The sequence below is a fragment of the Neopsephotus bourkii genome, unplaced genomic scaffold (genome assembly GCF_033783945.1).
Source record: "Neopsephotus bourkii isolate Nb327-2 ecotype Australia unplaced genomic scaffold, CSIRO-AGI_Nbou_v1 NB_272, whole genome shotgun sequence".
NCBI classification, from domain to species: domain Eukaryota; kingdom Metazoa; phylum Chordata; class Aves; order Psittaciformes; family Psittacidae; genus Neopsephotus; species Neopsephotus bourkii.
This window is the reverse complement of record NW_026900781.1, coordinates 9,931,408-9,954,999: the sequence shown is the minus strand read 5'-3', so window position 1 is coordinate 9,954,999 and position 23,592 is coordinate 9,931,408. Positions and strand designations below refer to the sequence as shown.

At 44.9% G+C, this 23,592-nt stretch overlaps 1 protein-coding gene and 1 long non-coding RNA gene across 7 annotated transcripts in view; one reads left to right on the top strand and one right to left on the bottom strand.

The window, feature by feature from the left end:
* Positions 1–17,661: 17,661 nt before the first annotated feature.
* LOC133208578 (uncharacterized) lies at positions 17,662–19,151 on the bottom strand. Its single transcript, XR_009724438.1, has 2 exons — positions 18,957–19,151; positions 17,662–18,866 (listed from the first exon to the last, which is right to left on the bottom strand). It is a non-coding gene; the product is annotated as an uncharacterized LOC133208578 (long non-coding RNA).
* A 97-nt stretch (positions 19,152–19,248) lies between these two features.
* RREB1 (ras responsive element binding protein 1) overlaps positions 19,249–23,592 on the top strand; it is a 125,389-nt gene continuing 121,045 nt past the window's right edge. For 3 of the 6 annotated variants that reach the window (XM_061346546.1, XM_061346547.1, XM_061346544.1), the window contains exons 1-2: positions 19,249–19,463; positions 19,546–19,789. In XM_061346546.1, the coding sequence (XP_061202530.1) occupies positions 19,750–19,789 (40 nt within the window). In that variant the 5' untranslated portion in view covers positions 19,249–19,463; positions 19,546–19,749. The other 3 variants (XM_061346552.1, XM_061346548.1, XM_061346545.1) reach the window with 2 other exon arrangements.

Genomic DNA, 23,592 nt, shown 5'->3' with positions numbered 1-23,592 from the left:
AGCTGCTGCAGTAGGATGCCGCATGTCCCAGCAGCAGGGTTTTCCCCATAGTCCCAGGAGGTGTTCCCCCTGGTTCCTGGCACACCTGCCCCCCTGCAGGTCCGGGTGAGGAGGGAGCTCTGAACCCTGCCACCTGCCCAGGGACCAGGTGCCACACTCCAAACACTGGTACCCCCAGGGTGGCACACAGACCCCCACACCATGCCTGCACCCCTCCAGGCAGCAAGGCACCCCCCAGCTTATCTGTATGTCCCCTCCCAAGCATCAATGGCCTCCTGTGGCCTGGCTAGGCCTGTGGATGCCACAAGGCTGGGCACATACGGGCAAGCCCTGGTGGCAAGGTGAGGTGAGGCGAGGTGTGGCACGGGGGTTAATGTCTGCCCCCAGCATGGGGTGAAATCCCTCTCAGCTGCCTGCCGGGGAAGGGAGTGTCCCTCACAGGGTGACAGACGGATGCTGTGAGCAGCCGCCAGGATGCAAAACCAGTCAGGAGCTCCCTCCTCTTACTCACCTACCTGCCTGCCTGCCACGCTGGGAGGAGGGAGGTTTTGCAATATCTGGGCAAAGGGATGAGCCCCGGGAGCATGAGTGGGAGAGGAATAGCAGGGTTACATAAAGGAGGTGGGCGAGGAGGGGAACAGGACAGCCAGATGCACGCACCCAGGCTAATCCGGAGACGAGGGGATGGCAGAGGGGGTGTTGGGAGGGGAAACTAATGCTTGCCCAAGCATAGCTGGCCAGCTGGGGAGTGGAAGGAAGGGAGACAACTTTACACTGCTTTTGGTGAGGGTGCGTGCTTTGAACAGAATGCATGAAAGTGCTGGACAAAAGAGAAAAGACAGAAACACCATCACTGCACATAAAGGGTGGTGAGAGGGAAGACCTCCTTTCCGGGAGGTTTGTGGTTCCCCCTCCCGTTCCCCAGGCGCTGCTGGGGAAACCTGCGCTTCTGCTGCTTGCTAGGAGACAGCACACAGCTTGGTGGCTGCGGGTGTGTGAGGCTTGCTAAATGGAGGCTCCTGCTGCCCTGCTGGTTGCTGCTGTGCTCAGGGAGGGAGGAGAAGATGGAGGAGGAGGAGGGAGGGATGTGAAAGTGGGTCAGGAATGTAACTAGACTCTGCCCCCCTTGTTGCAGGCGCAGGCGGCGCTGCCTTAGCGATGGAAAGCAGGCATTTCACTGTTGATGTTCCCCAGCCCTACCGGCTGACGGTTACTAGGGGATCCTGAAGGATGTGTTTCCCTGTGACCCTTGGAGAAGAAAAACTTAGTTGCCGGAGTAACCGAGTTTGGCTTGGATGCAATGATGCAGTAAATATCATAGGTGAGCATTGCTAATGCAGGAGGAGGAAGCTGAAACTGTATAGGCTGGGTAACTCTTGCAGCCAGGTCAGGAAACATGTTAAAAATGTCCCAACAAACTGCACCGGTTAAGTACTCAACGTTTACATTTCCTGATGCAATAAAACTCTCAGGATCCATCCCCTATGTATTGTGAACTACTAAGAAAACAGAGATGATAGAAATAAACTGCCTTACAGATACAGCGTGAGGTGCAGAGCTCACCCATAACTCTGTAGTAGCCCTGTGCAGCTCTTTTGCATGAAAGTAATTTTTGCTTGATGGCCTGAATTTTTGAAAGTGAAGGGGTGTGAAAGAAGTTGAACACTGACTCTAAACCTAAAGTTTGCATCCATCTTCATTTTCAATATTGTTAGTTAGATTAAAAGAGAGACCTTATGAACTCCGCTCCTACAAGAAATCCCCAAACTAAATACTTTCAAAGTGGAAAACAAACTAATAGAACAAGTTAAAAAATATTCAACTTGAGGCCCAGTCATGCATCATTTCTCATTGCTCCCTCCAGTTCTTATCATCTGATTTCCATCTTGCTCTTACAGCGAAATGCACCTTTATTCACAGGGGTGGGGCATCACTTTTCAGAGTTAGAATGAAGAATTGCAGAAAAAACACAGAAGACAGATACCATGATATATCTGTTTCTTCTTTAGCTTTCTGCCAGAGTCATGGTTTTAATAAAGCACTGGTATCCTAAAGAAAAAATGGGTTGCTGTACATGGGACCGATTCTGCTCCCAGCCTGAGGATTGCCAGTGAGCTGTCAGGCTGACATGCAGTAGGAGTGAGGGGACACACCGAGTGTGTCAGTGCAGGCCACGCAGCAGATAGGTATGCATCCAGTCGATGGATGTGGGTATGTGTGTGCATTTCATTAAGGGAACAAAAGTCACTGGAGTAAACTGTGCAGCTATTCCTTTTACTGCTTTGAATGATTTGTCAAGGAGGTATTGCTATAAATAAACATCCCTTTAGCTTCTTTCATCTCTGAAAGCTACTCTGTGTTTAAAAGCAACCATGCCCTTTAATTCAAGGACATTCAAGGATGCAAAGTGAATGTTACAATTTCAACTTTTTATGTGAGATAAATTGTCAATTTCCCAAATAATTTGCTACTAAAAGCTAAATTTAATAATAAAAGTTACATGCACGTGAGCAAATTGTGTTGAAATAGAACCGATTTATTGTACCACTACTCCTATTTGAAGAAAAAATTAGAAACCAATAATGGTTTAAGTGCTGTGGGCCACAAGGCTTTTCTTAAAATGAACTCAACAGACGGCCTTGGTGACACCTCATAGATGAATGTAGCCCATGGCCTCCAGTTATTTAGAAATTATTTAGAAAATATTTAGAAAAAAATAGAAAATATTTAAACAGTCTTTATCCACAGTTTTAAGATCAATAATTGTTTGGGCATGTCATGCTTATATTTTGTAGAACATTACTTGGGTTTGTGAACTCTCCTGGCAGTACAGACCAATCAGTGGACACTGTCATGCCATCTGCTTGCATGGGCCTCTGTTGCTGTGCAGTCTTGCAGATCAGGGCAAGGACCCCACAAGTCTCTCTTGTTATCGGGTGAAAATGTCAGGTTAGAAAGCTTCCTCTTCTGGAACTGACACAGAAAGTTTTGATAGTCCCACCTATTTTCAGCAGACTTCCACGTGTGTTAAGGCAATCCACTGAGCCAGGAAAACTAAACATTATAGAGAAGAAGCGCTTGCATTAGCAACCATTCCTTCACTAGCTGGCAGGAAGGGTCTGATTTCATTGTTAGGCTGGGCCAGTTTCATGCCCCTCTGGACAAGCAAAGGGCATGTTAAACCTTAAGCCTCAGGAGAAAACCCTCCTGTGCTCTGTAGAAGCATGGTGTTTCCTATCTATTCCCCCCCGCCCTTTTCTGCAGGGAAGATGTGAGGAAGGAGGCGTGGCCAGAAAGTTGCTGCTTTCTAGTTATTCTTGGCTCTGGCAAAGGCCTTTCTATTCAAGGGTAAATGGCAAGGACCTTGACATCACTCTAAATCTGTATCGATATCTTAGAGGTCCCCAGAAGGATCAGATAATATGACTGCGCACAAAGCGTAGCTTAGGTATAATAGAGAATTAGACCTAAAACCTGTGGCTGCTTTCTACAGGAGTTGATTATGGCATCTCAGGCTAGTCCTTTACTGACAAGCTTTGGGCATGAACCTAGTCTGCAGTGAGAGGCTAGTTAATGCGAAAGTATAGAAAAGGAAACATGGGAAAGTTCCAGGTCTGATACCCGAGCCCATCTGCAAAAGTGTTTTTGTTTTGTTTTCACTTTAACTTGTACACTGGAAAGTTAGGAGATAAAATACACCAACTATTTAAATAAGGCTTTTCCTAGCTGTGTCCAGTAGCATCCCCCGGTTATTAGAGAGAAAAAAGATGTATAAACATTTAACGAATCATGTTAGCAGGCTAGTAAAATTACTTCAGTGAAATACTTGTTTCCTGAGTAATTTTAGCATGTTTTGGCTTTTAAAATCATCATTTCCAACATAGATAATAAAGTTACTAGTTTATCTTGTTTCCACCTTGCAGGGGAACTATTTTGCCTCCTATAGAGTGGCTGACTGGCTTCAGGGAGAGGATAGGTTGGACCCTATTAGGATAGACGTAAAGATTTAGCCACATGCTATTTTGGAGATTTATTTCCTTGGTTAGTATCTTATTCTTACTAGACTGAGTTGCAGAAACTTCTGTGTAAACTGGCTGAAATAACAGCAGCAAAGGTGTGATGCCATGCCATGCTGAATAGGGACCTCAAAACTAATTACCATTTTAATGACGGCATTGTTAAGCAAAGTAGTCTCAGATGAAATCCTTTACTTCATTAAGAAAAAATATGCTATCTGTTGAGCGTTTTACCTTTAGCAAACAAAATACAGCAATGTCTGTCTTGTGTCTGAAACATGCTCATGTAGTTTCAAATCTGTTTGCAGCTGGAGACTGTCTGCTACTCACTGCACTTACAAAACAGTTTTAAAAGCAGACACGGTTAACAGGATGTGACATAGATTCTCTTCAGCACAGTATGATGTGATGCATCCCTTTATTTTTCCAATAACTTTGAAAGAGGCTGCTTAAGCTTAGAATGCGACAGGTCTCCTTAAAGGTTGAATTCAATACAAAAGCCTTAAGAAAGGTATATTCCACATGTATCTTATTGAGAATTATAACAATGAACTTTTGCTTATCAGTACTGAAAAGATGTGTTAAAACCAGTCTGACGACTTTTTTTTTCTTGTAACGCCATGTGCTGGAGGGCCTTTAGAAAACAGTTTTGAAACAATATCAGAGTCGAACTCCTGAGAGGCTTTGAACAAGAAGCATGTTCGTTAAACAGATTTCGCTGGTTTTTGTAGTGTCCCAAACAACAAAAGTCAGGTATTTCATGATTTATAGTCCCTCTCCAGTGGGATGCTTCAGAAGGAGCTAGAAAGATTTGCATCTTGCAAGTAAGAACATGGTGGATTTAAAATGCTTAGCCTACACTAATTTTTCAGAATTTTAGCTGTGTATTTACTGGATCCTGTTTCAAAACACGCATATGAAAGTCTTAATTACCCACCCAGTTCCCCTTATCTTAATTCACTGTAATTCAGCCAACACCCACGGGAGAGGCTATGCAGTGACTGGACCATGGGAGATGCAGGCATCTTGTACTTCATTGGAAGCAGTCACTGGGGTATAATTCTGCTTCTTCTGAGTTCACATTAACTACAACTCCTTAGAGGGAAATTAGGTTTCATTGCCCAAGGCTGTACTCTTTTCTCTCCTGCAGAAGGGCTGTGCTCCAGGTCACAGGACTCTGCATGGGTCTCCCACCCAACCCCAGGGCATAGTCAGAGTGCCTGACATATCAGATCCTCTGCAGGCACCTGGCAGTGCTTGCTCTGTGCTGGAGGTCTGGGGAGAAAAGCTGTGGATAAGGACTTTGCAAAACACACTAGCTTCCTGTTTGGTTCTCCCTTTCCAACTGCAGATTTCTTAGTACTTCTCCGCACCCCTTTCTTTGATGGGCAGCAAAGCGTTTCAGGTCAGAAAGGGTTATTCAGCACCTCTGAAAAACACAGTCTCATTGTATACAACTTGCTCTGAAAAACTCAGAAGCGAGTGGCACCAAAACGCAAAATAAGACTGAGAAGAAATTGTAGATGTCATTTTTCAGGATATGCTTTCTAACACAAAAGATGATGCAAAGAGTAGCATCATGTTAGAGCAAACGGAACTGGGTTTTAGCTCAGGCTAAAAAATAAATTCTGCTAAAGCGGAAGGGCCTTCCAGTACAGCTGGTCAGCAGCATAAGAATGTAAGAAAAATCACAATAGTGACAGAAACATGCATGTAGGCCCTGACCCTAGAAACGTACATGAGTCACTGGGGATGCTACCCAGCAGGGAATGGTAAAGGAAGAATTGTATTTACATCTAGGGCTGTTTTGAAGAGCTGTTGATGGTACTTCCTCCTAGGCATTCCCAGGAGCTGTGTCTGCTTTGGCAAGTAGAGAATAGATAGAGGATCCTGGTATTGGCAGGACCATTCACACATCCGTCTTGGTGTTTTCTTTGAAGTCTTGGGTAATAGCAAACAAGAGTCTCTGTAGAGATGATTTTTGCAACACAGGAAACACCTGTACACCCTCCTCAAATTATTTCTCTGCGTGACAAACGCACTCCAGCTCTGCTGTGTCACAAGGCCTTTTTACCCTAAAAGTTAGGGTCAGGAGCAACGTCACAGAAAAGTACTGGAAAAGCAAAATCCTTCCCCTAAACCTTCCATCCTTTCACCTCCTAACCTATGGTTCGACTCTGCTCTTTTCCTCGCTATTCCTCAACCCACAGATTGCCTTCCTAAAAGCATCAATCCATCATTCCCTGTATTTATTTCTGTGTCTGTTCCTGAGTTGTCAAGGACTAGCAGAATCTTTTTTATTACCAGTGTGTGTAGAGCAGAGGTACAGCTACAGGCTGGTTTGCATTCAAAAGCTGTAAAGGTAGAACTCCATCAGTCAGTGATGAGATTTCTGCAATTTCTAAAACTTCTTCTTTAAACATGGCTGTACAGCTGACACGTCTCTTCTTCTTTTAATGTGAGCCTATTCTATTTCATGCACTAAAGTGCTCATGGTTGATATAAGCAGGCCTAGAGCTAGGAGAGGGGTCCTTCTGTTCCTGGCCTTTCTACATGTTGCTGATTAGTTCTCTCACTGGCTGTTCCTTCAGCTGTGCAATGGGGCTCACAAAACTGTCCTTTGTATTATAAAGTGATTTAACTGGTGAAGAACAGGACATGAAACTAGACAGCAATAGCTGTTGCAGAAGTATTATATACCTCCACCACTGCGTGGGGAGTTCTCCAACACCATGTTGCTATAAAGCAGCAAAACTTTTTTCAAGGTTAACATCTTCTACTCTTTGGCCTGGCTATGGTACAATAGCATCGTAGATAAAAAATGTTTGCCAAGTGCGATGTCATTACTGTGGTCTTCTTAAGATCCTGTCAGGATCCTGGCAGAAGTTATTTGCAATAAGGAAAAGGGAAAAGAAAAGGCAGTTTCCTTTTTAACCAGTTATTAACCTTGAGACAATCTGTATTTACAAGGAGGTAGTAAATGTCATACACACAGTATTTATTGTATTTATTCCTTTGTTCTCTGAAATCGGGACTGTTTCTAATCATTTAAGTATTGTTCTTTTATTACAAAATGCTACTGTGTATCCCTTACAGAAAACTGACAGTAGGTGAATCACGCAGTTCTGCAATTCCTTACATTTGGGTATATCATTTCTGTAGCTTCATCTTTTCTTGGAGCAGGCCTCAGAAACTAGTCGTAGGATATGTAGGAAAGCAGAAGAGTTTTGTAAGCATTTAGACCTGCCAGTTACACAGTCTTATTTTCTTGCTGATGAATATGCCCAGCATGACATTGAATTTGTTTTATGAGAAACTTGAAATAACTTGGAATGAAAATCCTTCCAATTTAATAATAATAATAATAATAATAATAATAGTAATAATAATTCATTGCACTGAATGGTGTACACAACTTTGATATCAGAGGCACTGTTCCTTAATCAGGTATCTCAATTTACTGATGGATAGATTTTAATTTTGTTCATAAAGTAACTGAAATGCACATGCAGATTTAGGGTTACGTTGATTCTTGAGCAGGGAAGAAAGTAATTGCATTGTATCTATACTCTCCTCTGACTCATCCCCTAAAATAAAAAGATCTCCACCAAAGCAACAGGCTACGTAATGCAAATTTGTATATGTTGTACATTTTATTAATGCAAAGCTGAGCCTTTTCATCTTTACTCCATTTTGTCTCCAAGTCCTGTAACAGCCTTGCACAGGATCTGGCACACGTTTTCCAAAGAACGCCCCACAAAGTGCTGTGTGGGTGATGTTCTAATTCTGTATATTCCTACAATGGAGCAGTGTGTCTGTGTAATGGGATCAGGAATTTTGCTTTGGAGAGTTAATATGAATGCCAAATGATAAATAAAATGTTGAAATGAAAAATAGGCCCCGAAGAATGGTAAGCATTGTAGTAAGACAACATTTATCTTTCTAACTTGGGCCCTCTGAAGTCTGCAGAAAGGGTTTATGGATGAGACATGACCAGCAGAGAGCATGCAGGATCATCGTAAAAGCAGATCACCAGAATTCTGCACAGCTATTTAATGTTCAAGTTAATAACTCATAGAACCTTGTGTAATATTACTGGATTGCTTAAAGATGTCTGCAGGTCACATTTGCAGGTGGGTGTCTGTTATCAGGCATTTTTATATGCAGTATTTTTAACAGCTCTTTTTGCTATTATCTGGACACTAACTTCACACTGTACCAAGAAACTATTCCATTCCAAGATAGCTGACTCCATCCTCTCATTTTTAATGCAGAAAAGGCTATAGCAGAATATCTCTTCAGGAGATCATTTTGTTATCCTGTTTCCAAATCCCTACTGGGGGTGCCTGATAAAGAAAACCTTATTAATCATACATATTTTCAAATTATCTATATAAACAGCTCTTACGTTACCCTTCTTTAAAGTTCAATATATTTCTTCATTAGTATCCCTGAAAGCCTTTTCTTTTGTGTTCATAGCAACCTTCCTATCTCCCTTTAATCACAGTGGCCTCCACCACTTTTCCCAGCCGTTTAGAATTCGTTGGGAAGAATTTAACCTGTTTTCTTAGTAACAGTTTTTCAAGTGTTTCAACATGCTGCAGCATATTTGACAAACGGTAGAGGTTTCCAAATGAATATTTCTTACTGAGTTTCACTTTTAAACTAACTTCCTGGTATTATACGGAGAACAGACTATTGGTAAGAAGATTTGCTCTGGAATTTTTCCACAAATTTCTGAGATGCAATTTTACTTTTACATCCCATTTTTTTTTCCACTCAAATATTTGAGTGTTGATTAAGCCTTTCTTCAAGAGTTTATTGAGTCAAAGGTGACCATTCAACACCCCAGTAGCTTGGGCAATTACCTGAAATGAAGAAAAGTATTTCCATTCATTTCCATCAGAGACCACACAACTAGTTATATACATTATGCTATTAATTTTTAAAATGGAATGACTACAATTCAGCATCTAATTCATACTCAAGTGCTTAAGTTTCAGGGTTGCTCAGCAGCCACAGAAGTAATGAACATGCTCAACATCTCTGAAAATCAGGCTATGTAGGTGCCTAGAAAATACAAAATCAAATATCCAACTGCAGGCATCCTACCTGGGATTTAATTTGTCGAACACGGATGTAGTATGGGTTCCTAGCAGAAGCAGAGCATAGGGATTAATAAAGATTTTGCTCATTCATACGTGGTAAATCTGATATGTACATTTATGATGTTTGGCAGATGTAATGATTTTTCTATTTAAAGTTAAAATGTAGTTATTAAAATGTAGCCTGATTTTCAACATATTTGTTTCATTTTCTAAATTTGAAAAAAAGGTAGTGCTATGTTCTGTAAAATTTGGGGTGAAAAAGGCTGGCAGTGTGAATTGTGACACGATGTATTTTACTGATCATGAAAGCTTAGTTTAGGTCTTCCTAATTACATGAAATTCTCTCTTCTCACACAGCCCTGGGATATTTGGATGGTATGGCAGCCCAAAGCCTTTGGGATGCTAAAATAATCATGCATTAACCCTATAAACATAATTTTGCTTTGATGTTATCACCACTAGCTGCTAGCTGAATAATTACAGTTCCCTTGTGATCAACTTTCATATGATAAGAGTGATAGCAATGATAGAGAATGAAAAAGTTGCAAGGCAGTTGACATGTGGTTTTAGTTTGTATGAAGAAAGGACATCAGTTTATAGAAATTGATGTGGAGCACACCGTGTAATTAAAGCTTTTGGTCCCCATTTTATTACTGCAGCCAAACGGGGCTTGCAGTCAGTGATGGGGAGCAGCCACAGGAACTGGTTGTGGCTCTTTGGCAGATAAGTTTATGCTGTTCCCTTTGGCAAATCATTGTCTTTAAAATTCCCCAACACTTTGTTCAAAGTACAGCTGTGTTTCAATAATAACTTATTTCTGTATAATTCCAGCTCAGTGGTTTTTGTTACATATGCTGCTAACATTTTCACACGAGTACCCCAGCTGTATAGCAGCTCTCTGCAGTCATAACTACCTCCAAATCATGCCAGGAACTGTCTCTATTAGTTTCCATGTTACCAGACTTCTGTATGCTGAACTATTATACACCATTCTCATCTTACTTTCTCTTCACCCTTCTGTTGTCCTAGCATTCAAAAACTCTCCATTTTTATGGTTAGCTCCAACTTGCTGCCACAAGATCACAAGACTTTGCTGTAGTTCCTATTTACATGCAACATTACCAAGTTTTACAAGAGCTGTTGTTTTCCAGATATGAAATCTGAGCCCATTAATTCTTTTCCAGTATGGTTGGGTAATACGGTGTTCATCATAGGACAGGACTAATGATACAAGCTCTACTGAATCACCACATGCAAGTAAGCACACGGAATATTTCCTCCCTTTTGCAGCGTCAGTAACCCGGAGTCTAGACCAAAAGCATCATCTGTGGATCTGCCGTTAAGATTATCCCAAGAAAAGTGTGTGGACTGTGGTGAAATGTGTCCATTGGCTGGTGGATCAGAGCTTTAACAGCTAGCACAGAAACAGGGAGGATTTCTACTGGGAAGTCTGTGCCCAAGACTAGATCTTCTGAGGTGAATCATCCCCACTTATAGCAGAAACCACAGTTCCGAATTTCATGTAACTTATGAGACTGTTCGCTACTCAGTTCTTTATTGCATATAACTATAATCATAGCACAGATCCTATAAATACCAGGTAAAAATGAACAGGAAAAAAAAAAGCAATCTTGTCAGTCAGAGAGACCTTTCACACAACTTTCTAGCCTTATTTAGTGTGTGCGCATGTGTGTGTAGGAGATAAGTAATGGTGGAGGACATTGGTGTCCTTCACAGATAGTATTTTTACATGTGGATCACTGCTCAGAAGCCTTGAAGGTGAATTCTTCCCATTCATTTTTATGTGCATTTTTAAATCAGGTTTTGCATCCAGATCTCTAGAGGTAGAAAGCCACTCCAATCCACTCTGCTACTCAGCACTTTAGCAGTGTTCTCCTCAGCCCTTCTCTTGGATTGCCTTCTGTACGATTCTTAATCTAGTGACGTTTAGAGATCTACCCTCAGGCCTCTTCTTGGGTTTTGGTGGGGTTTTTTTTCATTTCTTTGCATTTGACCATTTTGTACGTAATTTTTCTGTACTGCAGGCTGCTCATCTGCAGTCTAAGAATTACCTTTGGCCAATTCTGTGAGGAAAAGGACATAGAGTAAAACAGACATCTTAATGAAACAAACTCACAAGGTCTGTGTGAAGTGAGTACATAAGATTGTTCAGAAAATTATAAGAGAAAATCATATTTGCAGTTGCCATTTCATCAAAATTCCTAGCTGAGATTACTCCACCACTGAGTTTAGGGAGCTGCAGTTGTCTATTATTAGTTCCCAGGAGGCTTCAGGGAAAAATTTGCGTGACTGTTAGGGTTTCAGGATGTTTTCGCAGACATTAATCCCAAAGGATTTAATACTTTGCTGTAAACACATGGACCATTGACTGCAAGCTGAAAAATCTGAGTTTACATGTTTTCTGCACTTTCCAGTTACCTGGAGTTCTTTTGAGGAAGATGCTGAGATCTGTGCCCTGTTCTTAGAAAACACTTGTTTCAAGAGTCGAGATTTCCATTCAGTGAATCATTTCAGGTAACAACTCTCTTATGCTCATTTTAATAATAGTGGTTTGGAGTTCTTTTCCTTTTCAGGTTTCATTTTAGATAGAGCACAGCCTCATCTGACCACCAAAGTAATTGAAAGGAAAAAACCCAAGAACGTTTAGTAGCACATCTACCCCATTTACCAAATCTTTCCTCTTTGAATGCTCATTAAGAGAGTTTTCACTTTCTTTGTAGAGCACAGGAGGAAACGAGATTATGGAATGTGTTATCTATTATGCAAGTTGAAGACAGGAATGCAGAAAAATGTATTGAGAATATTTTATTCTCAAGAATCCTTTATTTAAAAATGAAAATAAGGGAATGGTGAAAGATAAATGAAGGTAGAAGTGTCACTATTAAAACTCAGGTGTTCTTATACACATTTTTCTAATATTCAGACACTTTACAACTACCGAGCTTTCTTTTTGAAGAAGCAAGTATTTTCTTACATGAAAGCCCCAGAAGTGATCTAAAATACGTCCCTATTTTACACCCCCCTGGTCCACAGAGCTATCTTTTTCTGCCAGGAAAAACCCTCTGCTGGCAGTTTTTGCTGTTGTTGTGGAAGTCACTTTATTATGCTGGTGGAATAATTCCTTTTACCTGTTTAAATCATGTCCCTGTAATATATTATCTGCTGATATGGTAAGGCTGACTTGTCAATCAAAGATCTCTGCTGGTGCAGTTACACTCCTGTACACTGCAGCAGAGGTTATGTGTACCCCCGATACAATTTACATCAGCAAAACTGTGCTTTTGCCAGTGTCACTTACCATTGTCTGAATGACACAAGCTGCACTGGTGAAAGTATAGTTCTGACTGCATAACTTTGAACATTTGCTGCCTTTTCATAGGGAGGTAGCTTTAACCTCAGTTGCAAGTCATGTCCCTTTATACATCTGACTAGCGTAAGCAGGCCTGCACAACTTTATATCATATTCCTCTCCCAAGGCAATTTTGCCTTTGATTTAGGGAGGCATACAGCACAATTTAAGCAGCCACAAAAGCACAGGTGACTTTTTTCATGCCTATTTACCTCAGCCCTACCATTTTCTTTTGCTTTTCCCTTAATTCTTTGCCTACTACATCCACTGACCATTTTTTCCCTGGTATCTTGTTTCTGGTCCTCTCTTCTCTAAATCCTGTCACTGCAACCTCCCCAAGTTACATTAATCTCTCCCTTTGAAAGCTGTCCTGCTTTTTTCTTCCCTGCAGGGTAACTGCTCCCTTGCATACTTTCTTCGTGACTTCTGCCTCGCTTCCTATTTCTTCACCTCTCTGCTGATTGCTGGACCTCTCTGCCTATTTTCTGCTGCTGTGTGGGTGCATCTCAAAGCACTGTCTATCATATTTTCCTTGGGCTGTTTGGGGTTTCCTTATTCCCTGTCCTCTTTTCTAACTTGCACTTTTTGAGATATAATTAGCTGTGATATGAAGAAAATAGAAATTTAGGCTGGAAAAATCAAGAGAAATCTCCTAACAGCAGAATCGAAGGTGTACAGACCAAAATTTGCAAGTATCCCAACAGCAGTTGTTGAATCCTCCAAGACTGGGGAGATTTAAAAGTAAACCATGGCAGTACTGAAAAGTATATTGCATAGAGAAATACAGTGGCAACCTTGGGGAATGAATAGCAGCTATTTTCTGTCTCTAGCTTATAATATCAAATGATAGTAAGTAATGCTTCAGCTGGATATTGCTGCCTGCCTTTAGCTGCTACTGCCTCTGCTGATGCTTCAGCAGTCCTTTGAATGACTGAACATGAAGAAGTCACTGTTAGTGTAAGCATATATTTTGTCTGTGAGATATTTCAGAATGAGGTCTCCCTAGCAAACAGGACACAGGGAAACACACAGCTGGCTTACTACTTGCCTTCAGGAGAGAAAATAATCACATTTAAACTAACTAGGTGTGAGAGGCTGGGTGGCCAGTAAGAATGAAACATGTCATGTTCAGTACCAAATCACATTAAACACTAACTTCTTTTTTGCACACCTGTGATTTTTGCATTACCTGGCAACAAAAGCTTCTGGGCAACGATGTAGAGTTTTAAAAGAAGTGAAAGTATTGCAGTGGGTGGTTTTGCTTGCTGGTGCTGTTTTCCCCACTTTGTCTCCAGGCAGGCACACTTGCACATGGGCTATACAACCTGTTTTTGAGGGTGTACAGTAGTGATCACAGAACTGTTTGAGAATGTAAATGTCAAACATCTGCTTGCTAAGTTTTTTCACCCTATGTTTTTAAGCAGGCTGAGGAATAAGTAAGCTGTCCTGTTCCAAAATCTGCTAAGTATGCAGGGGAAATCTTAGTTTTATGCATGTAAAAAAAAATCTCCTGTATTAGGAATTTTGGTAATAATGTTCCTTTGTACCCATTTTCTGTTTTGTTAGAAGGCTGAAAGACACGTCAGCTGCTTACGTATCACTTTAGCCGTTCTCTACAGTTACCATCATATAGCAACTTGAAAGAGTAGGTTTCAGTTGCAGATCTTCCCCAGAAAGGATTTAGAAACCTTGGTAATTGCTAAAATAGTTTAGGGGAACAGTTCATGCTACTTTTTACACCCCAAAAATTAGGGCTGTGGAAGTGACTAGGTCATCAAGCTGGCCCAGACCCAGCAGCAGGGCTGCTCTGCATTGCATCTCTCTGCTAGAGACTTCCACAGTGAAAAGAGAGAAGGAGACGGGGCCAGCAGGTACTGCAGGTAGAGACTTCAGGCAGTCCTGCAATATGCCCTAAAGGCTGTGATCTACGGGGGGGAGGGGGGAGGAAGTGATGTGGGTTTCCAAAATACTGTCTTCACATTGCCAGAAAAGTCCTTAGACAACAGGTAGTCTTACCTGGCTAGGTGGGTCAGCTCAAGGTCTGGTTTGCACTGTTGAAACAAGCTCAGAGCAAACAGGGAGCAAATACTTAGTACCTGATCTTTTGTTTTTGCTGTGTGTTACCAATACAATACCGTCTGGTTAGAACAGGTCACAAAGCAGAGTGGATGGCTTGGTACCTGAAGAACTACACCAGGACGCGGGGAGAAAGAGGTTTTATTTCCAGCTTAGCCATTGCTAGCCTGTTGGGATGCGAGGGAAACTGCTTAAACACACTGTGCTACCTCAGCTTTTCTTTCACTCACTGAAAGCTGCTGCTAGGGAAGTTTGGACTGAAGCTTCGGCCTTGACTTTCTGACCATCCAACGCTGCCCTTGGAGATAACGGGTGGGATTGCTGAAGGAGCAAGTTCCACCACTGTGCTCATTTGCTCCCCAGCTGCCTGATTTCCAGAGGCCGAGGTGGCTGAGCACGGTGGTGCATCACATTCACCCACATGCAGAGAACGGGAATGCTGTATGATGCTGTGTCATCCAACAAATGCTCTGAGAGAGTCTGCGTTTGGTCTTATGTGATGTGCTTTTCTGTGTGGCTTTCCACTGCACAAATTCATCAAGTTTAGTTTTCCAAGCATGTTTTAGGAAAAATATTTAATTGAATCTCCTCCCTTTTATTCTGTATAATTACCCTGCCTGTACGGTGGTCACCCTTGTCAGTTCTGCATTTGTTCTTGAGGAGTTTTTGATTCAAGAAACTTGTATCGCAGATGAAGGGAAAAAAAAAAGCCCTCAAAAGCAAAACAAAACCCCAACCCATGAGAAGACCCAGCAGTGGCATGTTTGTTCATTTAAAGAAGTACCCGGTTGAAATGTAAAGGAACTTTGAGCATTTCTCTTGGTCTTAGGTTTTATAAAGACTTACTTTTCAAAGCCCTGAGGCTTTTTTTTGTGTGTTCTCTGATCCTCTGAGCAGGCTTTTCCCTGTCTTTGTATGTCAGCTGAGTTCTGCCTCTTGGCACAAGTGAGGACACCAGGAAAAGGATGGCGGTGAGAGGACTCCGGACGCTGTGCAGGCATAAGCTCCTGCAGCAGACGGGGCCTCCGATGCCTGACATCCTCTGTGGCTGCACAGCCACGTGTCAGGATGAGGGAGCTGGCTCTTGGCAGCTTCCCTCACCCAGCAGTTGTGAGGTGTTAGAACATCAGGGCCCAATGCTGCCTCTTATTGCATGATAAATACTTCTGATTAGTAAGAGAACTGACTTTAACTCCAAACTGCTTTGGCTGAAAGGGAGGTGTAAGCACTGCAAGAAATCAAAGTAACTTCTAAGTACCATGATCTAAAGCAGAGGACATCAATAATGTCTAATAAGACAGAGGGGATATAGATTTTCTAGCTAACCTTCACCCCCTCTTTTAATGGCAATATTAGCTTTATTCTCTGCATTTTAAGACATCAGTGTATCCTCACCTTGTGGCCTTCGTAAAAGATACACATCCTGTTTTTCTTCTCTCCTTGAATAAGGTATTCAATCAGCATCTCTGATATTTGAATTACGGGTAGGGGCAGAGTTTTCCTTTTCTTGGGACTGCAGCAGATGGCTTTTATGTCACCAAGACAACTATGTCACCCAGTGGTTTTAATGGAATTGGTAATGCACAAAATACCTCCACAAAACTATTGGGTTTATTTCTACTATTGTTCATTGCAGTTAACATCACTATGTAGGACCAGAGAGGTCTGTGAGGGTTGCATAGAAGCTGGAAGTTATACAGAAGTTAGAGATAAGCTTTCTTGCCCCTTATCACATCTGTTACATATACATATAATTATGTTATATATACATATATATACACATATATATGTATATCCCATCACTGTTCTGATGTCACAATACCCAGAAAGTATACAAACCATGTGCAGTCTTCAGAAAAAAAAGATTTAAACTGTCATAAATCGAGTGATCAGAGGAGATGGGATATAACAGAGCAATGCAGATGGTAGAAAATACAGAGTGAAAAGGATAGTAGTTCTATCGTGTAAGCATTGCAGCAATTTTGGGGAGTGATTTTATTCAAAAAGTGGTTTTTATTAGTCAAAAAACTATCTCCACTTTTACTGGAATAAAAAAAATAAAACCATTTACTCAGAAATTCACATTAAGCCTTAGACCACAGTTTTGACGTCCCTGGAGTATTATAAAAGTTGGGATGATGGAAAGTTTAGAAACCAAGTTATTTTAATTTCTCTTGCCCTGTGATAGCCCAGAATTAGAATTCATTCCTAAACTGTTAGATACATCGTTTTTTCTATTTCATGAACCCTTTTTTTAGTTATTACATAAGGGGCTTTTGTTTTGTTTTGGGGTTTTTTGTTCATTTACAGCATTAACATAGCTTGTGCTGGCTCACCCTTCATTACATCTTACTAAAAGAATAGGGATGTTTAAAACAAAAACATAAATGCGATTAAAGAATACCTACATATTTTCTCCAATCACTGAAATCCTGATTTAGTTCTTGAATGTAAGCTTTACAATACCTATATTATTTGCATTTTTATGCTTCTGGAGCAGATTTCAGATGCTGAATTGAATAACGCTGTTTTCCTGTTCTGTCCACCCGCTTGCTAAACTTCCCATGTGGAAGGCTGCTTACACACCTCTGAAGTTAGAAAATACAGCAAGGGAGATCTTCATACAAAGGTGCCCCATGATGCCTCCAAGACTACTTCAGAGCTACCAAGCACAGACCTGTGAGACATGGGTCCCCAGCCTCCAAAGATGTTTATCCATACAGGAATTTGCACCAGTTTCAATTACAGCAATTCATGCAAATGTCTGTGCAAACAAGGCCTGAGGTTGTGAACTCGTAGGCCTAATCTCCACCAGTTTATATGGATGTGCCACACAGGCTTAAATCCCTGCAGCCTGCCAATGGGAATAACATGTTTTAAGGGCTGAGCTTGTGATGGGAAACTGCTCAGGTTATTGTTTAATCTGATGCATGACCACCAGAGATACTGAAGTGAGGATGTAAGCTGGCTATAGAGCTGCTGGATTCACCAGCAGTTCTGCCTCTGTGGGTTGGCCAGGTGTAATGGGGAGAGATGAAAAGGTTAAAGATACCTTGCAATGAATTAATTGTTAATGATTTCTCTTGATTGCTTGTTTTGTAAAATAAGAACATTGTAACATAACAATCAAAATGCACTTTCTAATGTTTGCCCCTAATATTGCAGGCAATATTAGCAGCAAACTTGGCTATTATGTAGCTGTTCTGTCAGTCAGCAACGCTGCTTTAACAATGCTGAGTAGTGTTGAAATTTATACACAAAGCTCAGGTATAATACCACACAAAATCCATCTGACAGAAAATTCAGCCTGCAGAAACAACCACGACAACAAGCACAAGTAAGTTAAAGCTGCAGGTTCGTGTCCTGAATACACGTGTGCACCTCCTGGGCTTGCACGTTTGGCACTGCCAGGTTCCGTATCACCAGGCATGCAGGTGTTTCGCGTGGAAGGGAAGAGGGTTATTCCTGACACGAAGCACAGCTCATGTCTTTGAGACAGGTCCTGTGGGTTCCTGACCTTATGCCTTCATCCAGTATTTGAAAAGAATGGTTCAAAGGAAATCAATAATGACACCTTAAAGACAAAAGACTGTGAAAAGAGCTGGTTGAGGGCTTGCTGCCACATACCAGGAAAGCCCTCCTTTCCATGTGAATCCCTTTTCAACCAGGAGATAGGATACCACATCAGCTGGTACCAGCCTTTCACCTACAGGCCAGGACTTGATTTCTTTGAGAAACAGCCTGTGACTTCAGTTTCCATCTCACCAGTAACAGCTTTAAAAAGGTCTGGGTTTTTAACAGCTCTAGAAATCGTGCAAATAACCATTTCCTTCAAGTGTAAACCGGTTCCTCCCATCCCATTATCCCCACTCACCCTTGCTTTGCTTCCCCCCCTCCCCCATCGAGGGATGGAGTATTTCCAGCTACATTATTTTCCCGTACTGTTATTATTTGTCACATAACTCCAAACCGGCATGGGCTTTAAAGTGCAATCCCCGAGACTCTGTACAGCTCTCCATCACTTGTTGAGCCTTCTGCATCTTTGAGCTTCCCCTCCAGTGACGGCGCCGGGAAGGACCATACGTGCAGTGCCACACACCGCGCCTGTGCAGCTTCTTAACTACCTCTGGTTGCAAACGTCCCAGTCTCGCCTTTGATTAGCCACGGGGATATCTGGACCTCCGGTTCCTCTGCTGATGTGCCGGGTCTCTTTGGATTTCACATCCTTCAGGTTCCGGCAGCCGGGTGGATGAGTGACCCCCGCAGGGACCCGAAACGAGCAAGGACGAAAGTTTCCTAAGGAAACAAACCAACCTACCAACCAACCAACGCAAGAAGCCGAGTTCTGCGCACGGAGCGGCGGGCTCCTGCCTGCGGCCGCTGTACCTGGTGAGGCGCCGGGCTGGCAGGAGGAGGAGGATGATGCACAGACATTTCCACGGCCAGCGGAGAGCCTCGATGAGTTCCTAAAGCCGGCACCCGGCTGCGCGGCCGCTCCGGATGCGCTCCAGCGCCGAGCGCACGCCGGCTGCCGGGGGACACGCACGCTCGGGAGGGAGCACAGCGGAGAGCCCCACGGGAGACAGGGACAGAGCGGTGGGCGGGCGGGGGAGCCCCGCGGAGCGGCGCGGAGGGGGGGTGTCACGGAGCGCCGCGTGGCACCTGGCCGCCCCCCCGCCGGCCTGGGGCATCCCTGCGCTGCGCTGCCGGGGGGCGGGCGGAGGCGAGGCCGGGCCGGGCCGGTGCGGGGAGGGGGGGACCGGGGCTGTGCTCGCTGCTGTCTGTCCGGAGGGGCGCCCCTCCCCGCGGCGAGGGCGAGCGAGAGATGCTGCGTGCAACAGGCGGTCCCCGGGAGAGGAGCCGGGGCGACACGTGATGTGTCTCCTTATCAGGGTGCGCGGGGCAGCGCGGGGGGCGGGCAGGGGGCGGGCGCGGCGCGGCGGGGTCCCTAACCGTGCCCATCTCTCCCCTCCAGGGAGGCGCGGAGGACGGGAAGTTCGCGCGGAGTTGATGAACTTTGCACACATCCACAGAAACGCCATTTTGATTCCTTTTTCCGGAACAACTTTGCGGCTCCCTCCCGTGCGCGCTCCACACACACCCCACACACCACCCCCCTCCCTCTCCTTTCCTCACCGGCGCGTCCCCGCGCCCCCCCCCGGCGGCCCATCCTCCCGGCATGTCGCGGCGCAAGCAGCCCAGCCCCAGCAAAGTCCGGCGTAAGTACCGCGGGGGGACCGCCGCCGCGCTCCTTCTCTCTTTCCCTCTCTTCCTCCCTCACAAAGAGCAGGAGCTGACCGAGCTCCAGAGGGGTCTCTCTCTTTCCTTCTTTTTCTTGGGGAGGGTTGGTGGTGGGAGGGGGGAGAGGGAAGAATGCTCTCCTGGGCCGGGGCGCGCTCGGGGTCGCAGCGTGTCGGCCGGTCGTGAGAGTTCTTTAAACAACTGAAACGGTTTTTAGAGGAGGAAAAGTTTCCTTAAAAAAAAAAAAAAAAAGAAAAAGGAAAGAGGAGGAAAAAAGTTTGGCTGGCAGCGGTGGAGATGATGATGAGTTCGTGCAGCCTCCCTCTTCCCTTCCCTTCCCTTCCCCCGCTCCTCCCTCTCCTCTCCTCCCTCCGCGGCTCCTGGGGTTTTTTTTTTCCTCTTTTTTTTTTTTTTTCCTCTCTCCCCCTTCCCTGTTGCAGACTTTCTACCAACCAGCGGCACCAGCCGCGGCGTTTTGCCTTCAGGACCTGATGCTCATCCATATTAAACCGTCTGAGCTCAGGAATCCGGCCAGATCATCCCCCCCTCCTCCTGCTGCAAAGTTTATTTTTAACCAGCCACCGCCACAATTTGGATGGGGCTGCGAGGAAGCAACATCTTCTAGCCCGGATCGCTCCAGAGCCCGCAGCCGCTTTGCCTTTTAAACTTTTCCTTCGGGCTGCTTTTCCTGCCGCCGGCAGCGGCGGCGGGTCCCGCGGCGGCCCCTGCCCGCTTTTCCCGGACGGGAGGGCCATTCCGGCGCTGGGAAGTTGGGATGAAGGCGACCCTTCGTCGCAGGTAGAGCCGCCTTGCGCCGCGCATCTCTCCTCTGACTTTACGCCGCGGGGCCGGCCGGCCGTGCCTGCCCTTCCCCGGTACCTCTGCCGGCGCCTCTCCCCCCTTCTTCTTTATTTTAGTCTATTTTATCCACTTTTCTCCGCTTTTCCTCCAACTCCAAACTTATCCCCCCCCTCCCTCCCCCCCGGTAGCGACGTGCATGTCCTTTCCCCTCCCGGCCTGCTAGGAGGCAGAGGGAGCCAGGCCCTGGGGGGAGTAGATGGGGTGGGGGATCGCTGCCCCCAGCGGGTCCCCCCCGTCCCGCTGCCTTTTATGCGGTGCCAGCAGCACATCCCAACGCGGCGAGGCCAGCGGCGGGCAGGGACGCCTGGGCGGCGTCACCACTACAGGAAGAAGCTGGGCAGCATCCGAGGCGGATGGACAGCGGGGGGGGTTGGGGGGGGGGGGTGTCCGTCCCGGGGTCGCTCTTGCCCCCTTCTTGCCGGGGGACAGTGGAGTTGCCCCCCCGCAGCGCCGGAGTTTCGGGTGAAAACAAAGTTTCGCCGCCCCCCTGCTCCCCTCCCGGCCTGTACCGCGGTGCCCGGTGCGGACTGGCTGCAGCCGCGACCCGTCTCTCAGGCGACCCATCGCCGTTGCTACGGGCCCGGGGACACCCCCTCCTCCTTCCCCTCGTTGGCTCGGCGGTGAGGATGTGAGGGAGAGCCTCCCGCCCAGTTAATCGTACACGGGGCTGGGATGTTTCCCCCATCGCCCTGGTGCTGTGCGGGGCTCTGAGGTACCGGAATGGGCCAGGCGCGGGGGCTGTGGGACAGAGGCGGGCCGGGCCCCGGAGCGGCGAGATGCTGCAACTTTTCTTTCAGCAGAGGAGGGAGGGCGGTGGATTGAACTTTGTCATGTCGCAGATAAGTTTCCTCTGGCTTCTTCTCCCTGCAGTTCTCCCCGCCTCTCCCCTCCGCACGTACGCTTGAGTTTTTTCATTTTTTCCTCATTTCCCTGCTTTTTCCCCCTCTCTTCCTTAATGTTCCCAGTTTCACCTCTCCGTATCTTCGCCGGCTTGGCATCCTGGCCTCGTTACGCAGCAGCAGGAGGAGGAGAGCGCTTCTCCTGGCTCAGCACTTTTCCCTGCCTGCCCCGCTGCGCTGCGCACCCCACGGAGGCCCCCACTGGTCTCCTCCGTGCCCGCTGCCCTCCCACGGCCATCCCGGGGTGTCCGGCCCGGAGGTGATGCTCTGGTCCTGGCCGCCGAGGAGCCAGCATCCTGCTCTGGAATCACCGGTTTTTGGTGGGAAGGGGGAGGCATACCAACCATCCAGTTTGGATTCCCGACTCCCTCTTTCCCCTGTCTGCTGTTGCAGATAAGATCTGGTGTAGTTACCCGTTTGAGACGGTAGTTAAAACTCCTAGTTCAGTGTGATTTGGGGGCAGTGGAGAGAAGGCAGATGCAGCTGATGTTTCTTACCATTCCAACATCCAACCCTGTGCCTTGGGAGAAACAAAAATGCTTATTAACGACACGAGCAGTTGCTAAATAACACTGCCTTGTCACCCCTGCAGTGCACAGTAGACAGCTGTAAATGATGGCTGAAGTTTTTCGTTGAGGTCTGTCGTTTTGACATGAGCGCTGAGTTTTGTTACTGCAGTTCCTGTTTTCCACAGGGTCAGCGTGCGTGAAAGGGATGCAGTGACTCAGGGTCATGCCAGCCATATTTGTTTTAGGTTTTAATTTTCTCTTTGAAGACTTAAGGGTATATAGTCTTTTCTTGGTGTGCCTGCATAATGCCGATTAGCCTTAACGGGAGCTGGGTACATCCAGGGAAGAATAGGCCCTTTTGTTTGTTAGAAACCCAGGAACAGCATGAATCCATCATCCAATCAATCAGAGTACCAGGGCTCTCCCTCACCTGCTGCAGAGGGACACATCCAGCCTCCTCTCTTGCTGCGGGGCAGCTGTGCTTGGCGTGATGTGGCCTCTTGTTACTCCCTCACCTTCCTCCTCCTCTCAGTCATATTTGGAACTCAGTTCATGTAATACAGTTAAAAATACCATCCTTCAAGTATGATCAATTAAACTTTTGTTTTGCTCTAATTTTGCAGCTTCTAGTTGTTAAGCTGTTGTTTGTCCATCGGGAGTGACTGTTCATGTAGCCACTCTTACATATGTCTTTTAATAATGATAAATACATGCATTTTTGGCTTGCTGTTAAGACAGAATATAACAGGGTGTTTGCTGACTGGTCTTAGCAATTGTTGATTTTTTTTGTTTGTTTGCACCCAGACCTGGGTGTTTGAAGCTTTATTTGCTTGCAGGCTTGAGTGTAGTGAAACATCTTATTCTGCCTCAGCTCACCCAGGTTGTGTGCCCATTCTTCACTCTTCATAGTGTTTAGTGTCCCTCTGACCAAATGGCTTTTTGTTCTGATTTCGAGGGTCAGGAGATTCTTGAAGTTTCCAAACTGGGGAAACTGAGTGTTTTCATTATCTATTGGTAATATCTATAATCTCCTTTGGTACCAAAGGCACGTGTAGTGTTCCCCAGGGCATACAAACGCTGGCTTCTGTAGTGCTTTTCCCAATCCTTAAGGATTTTATCACTTTGCCTATGTCAGAGTTACACTGCCGTCGTAACAGTCGCTTGACTTTAGTCTGTGGAAGTTTATTCTTAAGCAGAAATAGTTTGGGTTGCTCTCTGTTGGATTTCTCATTTAAATAAAAACTGTTCATGTACTTACACTGCATAGATTAAAAACATATAGATAAATCCCTTTGATTATATTCATTATCCCCTGCAAAAGTAGGTGGTGCTTAGAAGGTCATAGGATAAGTGTTGCTAAGCAGCTAAACAGAAGGATGCTAAAATTAACCTCAGCGTTTTTGTAAGGGACTCACTTTTTAAGTTGCAGTAATTTTTTAATTTACTTAAAATACATTTTTTGATACTGAAACGTCTGGGAAAGAAGTACCTAGATGCATGAATAAAACCTTC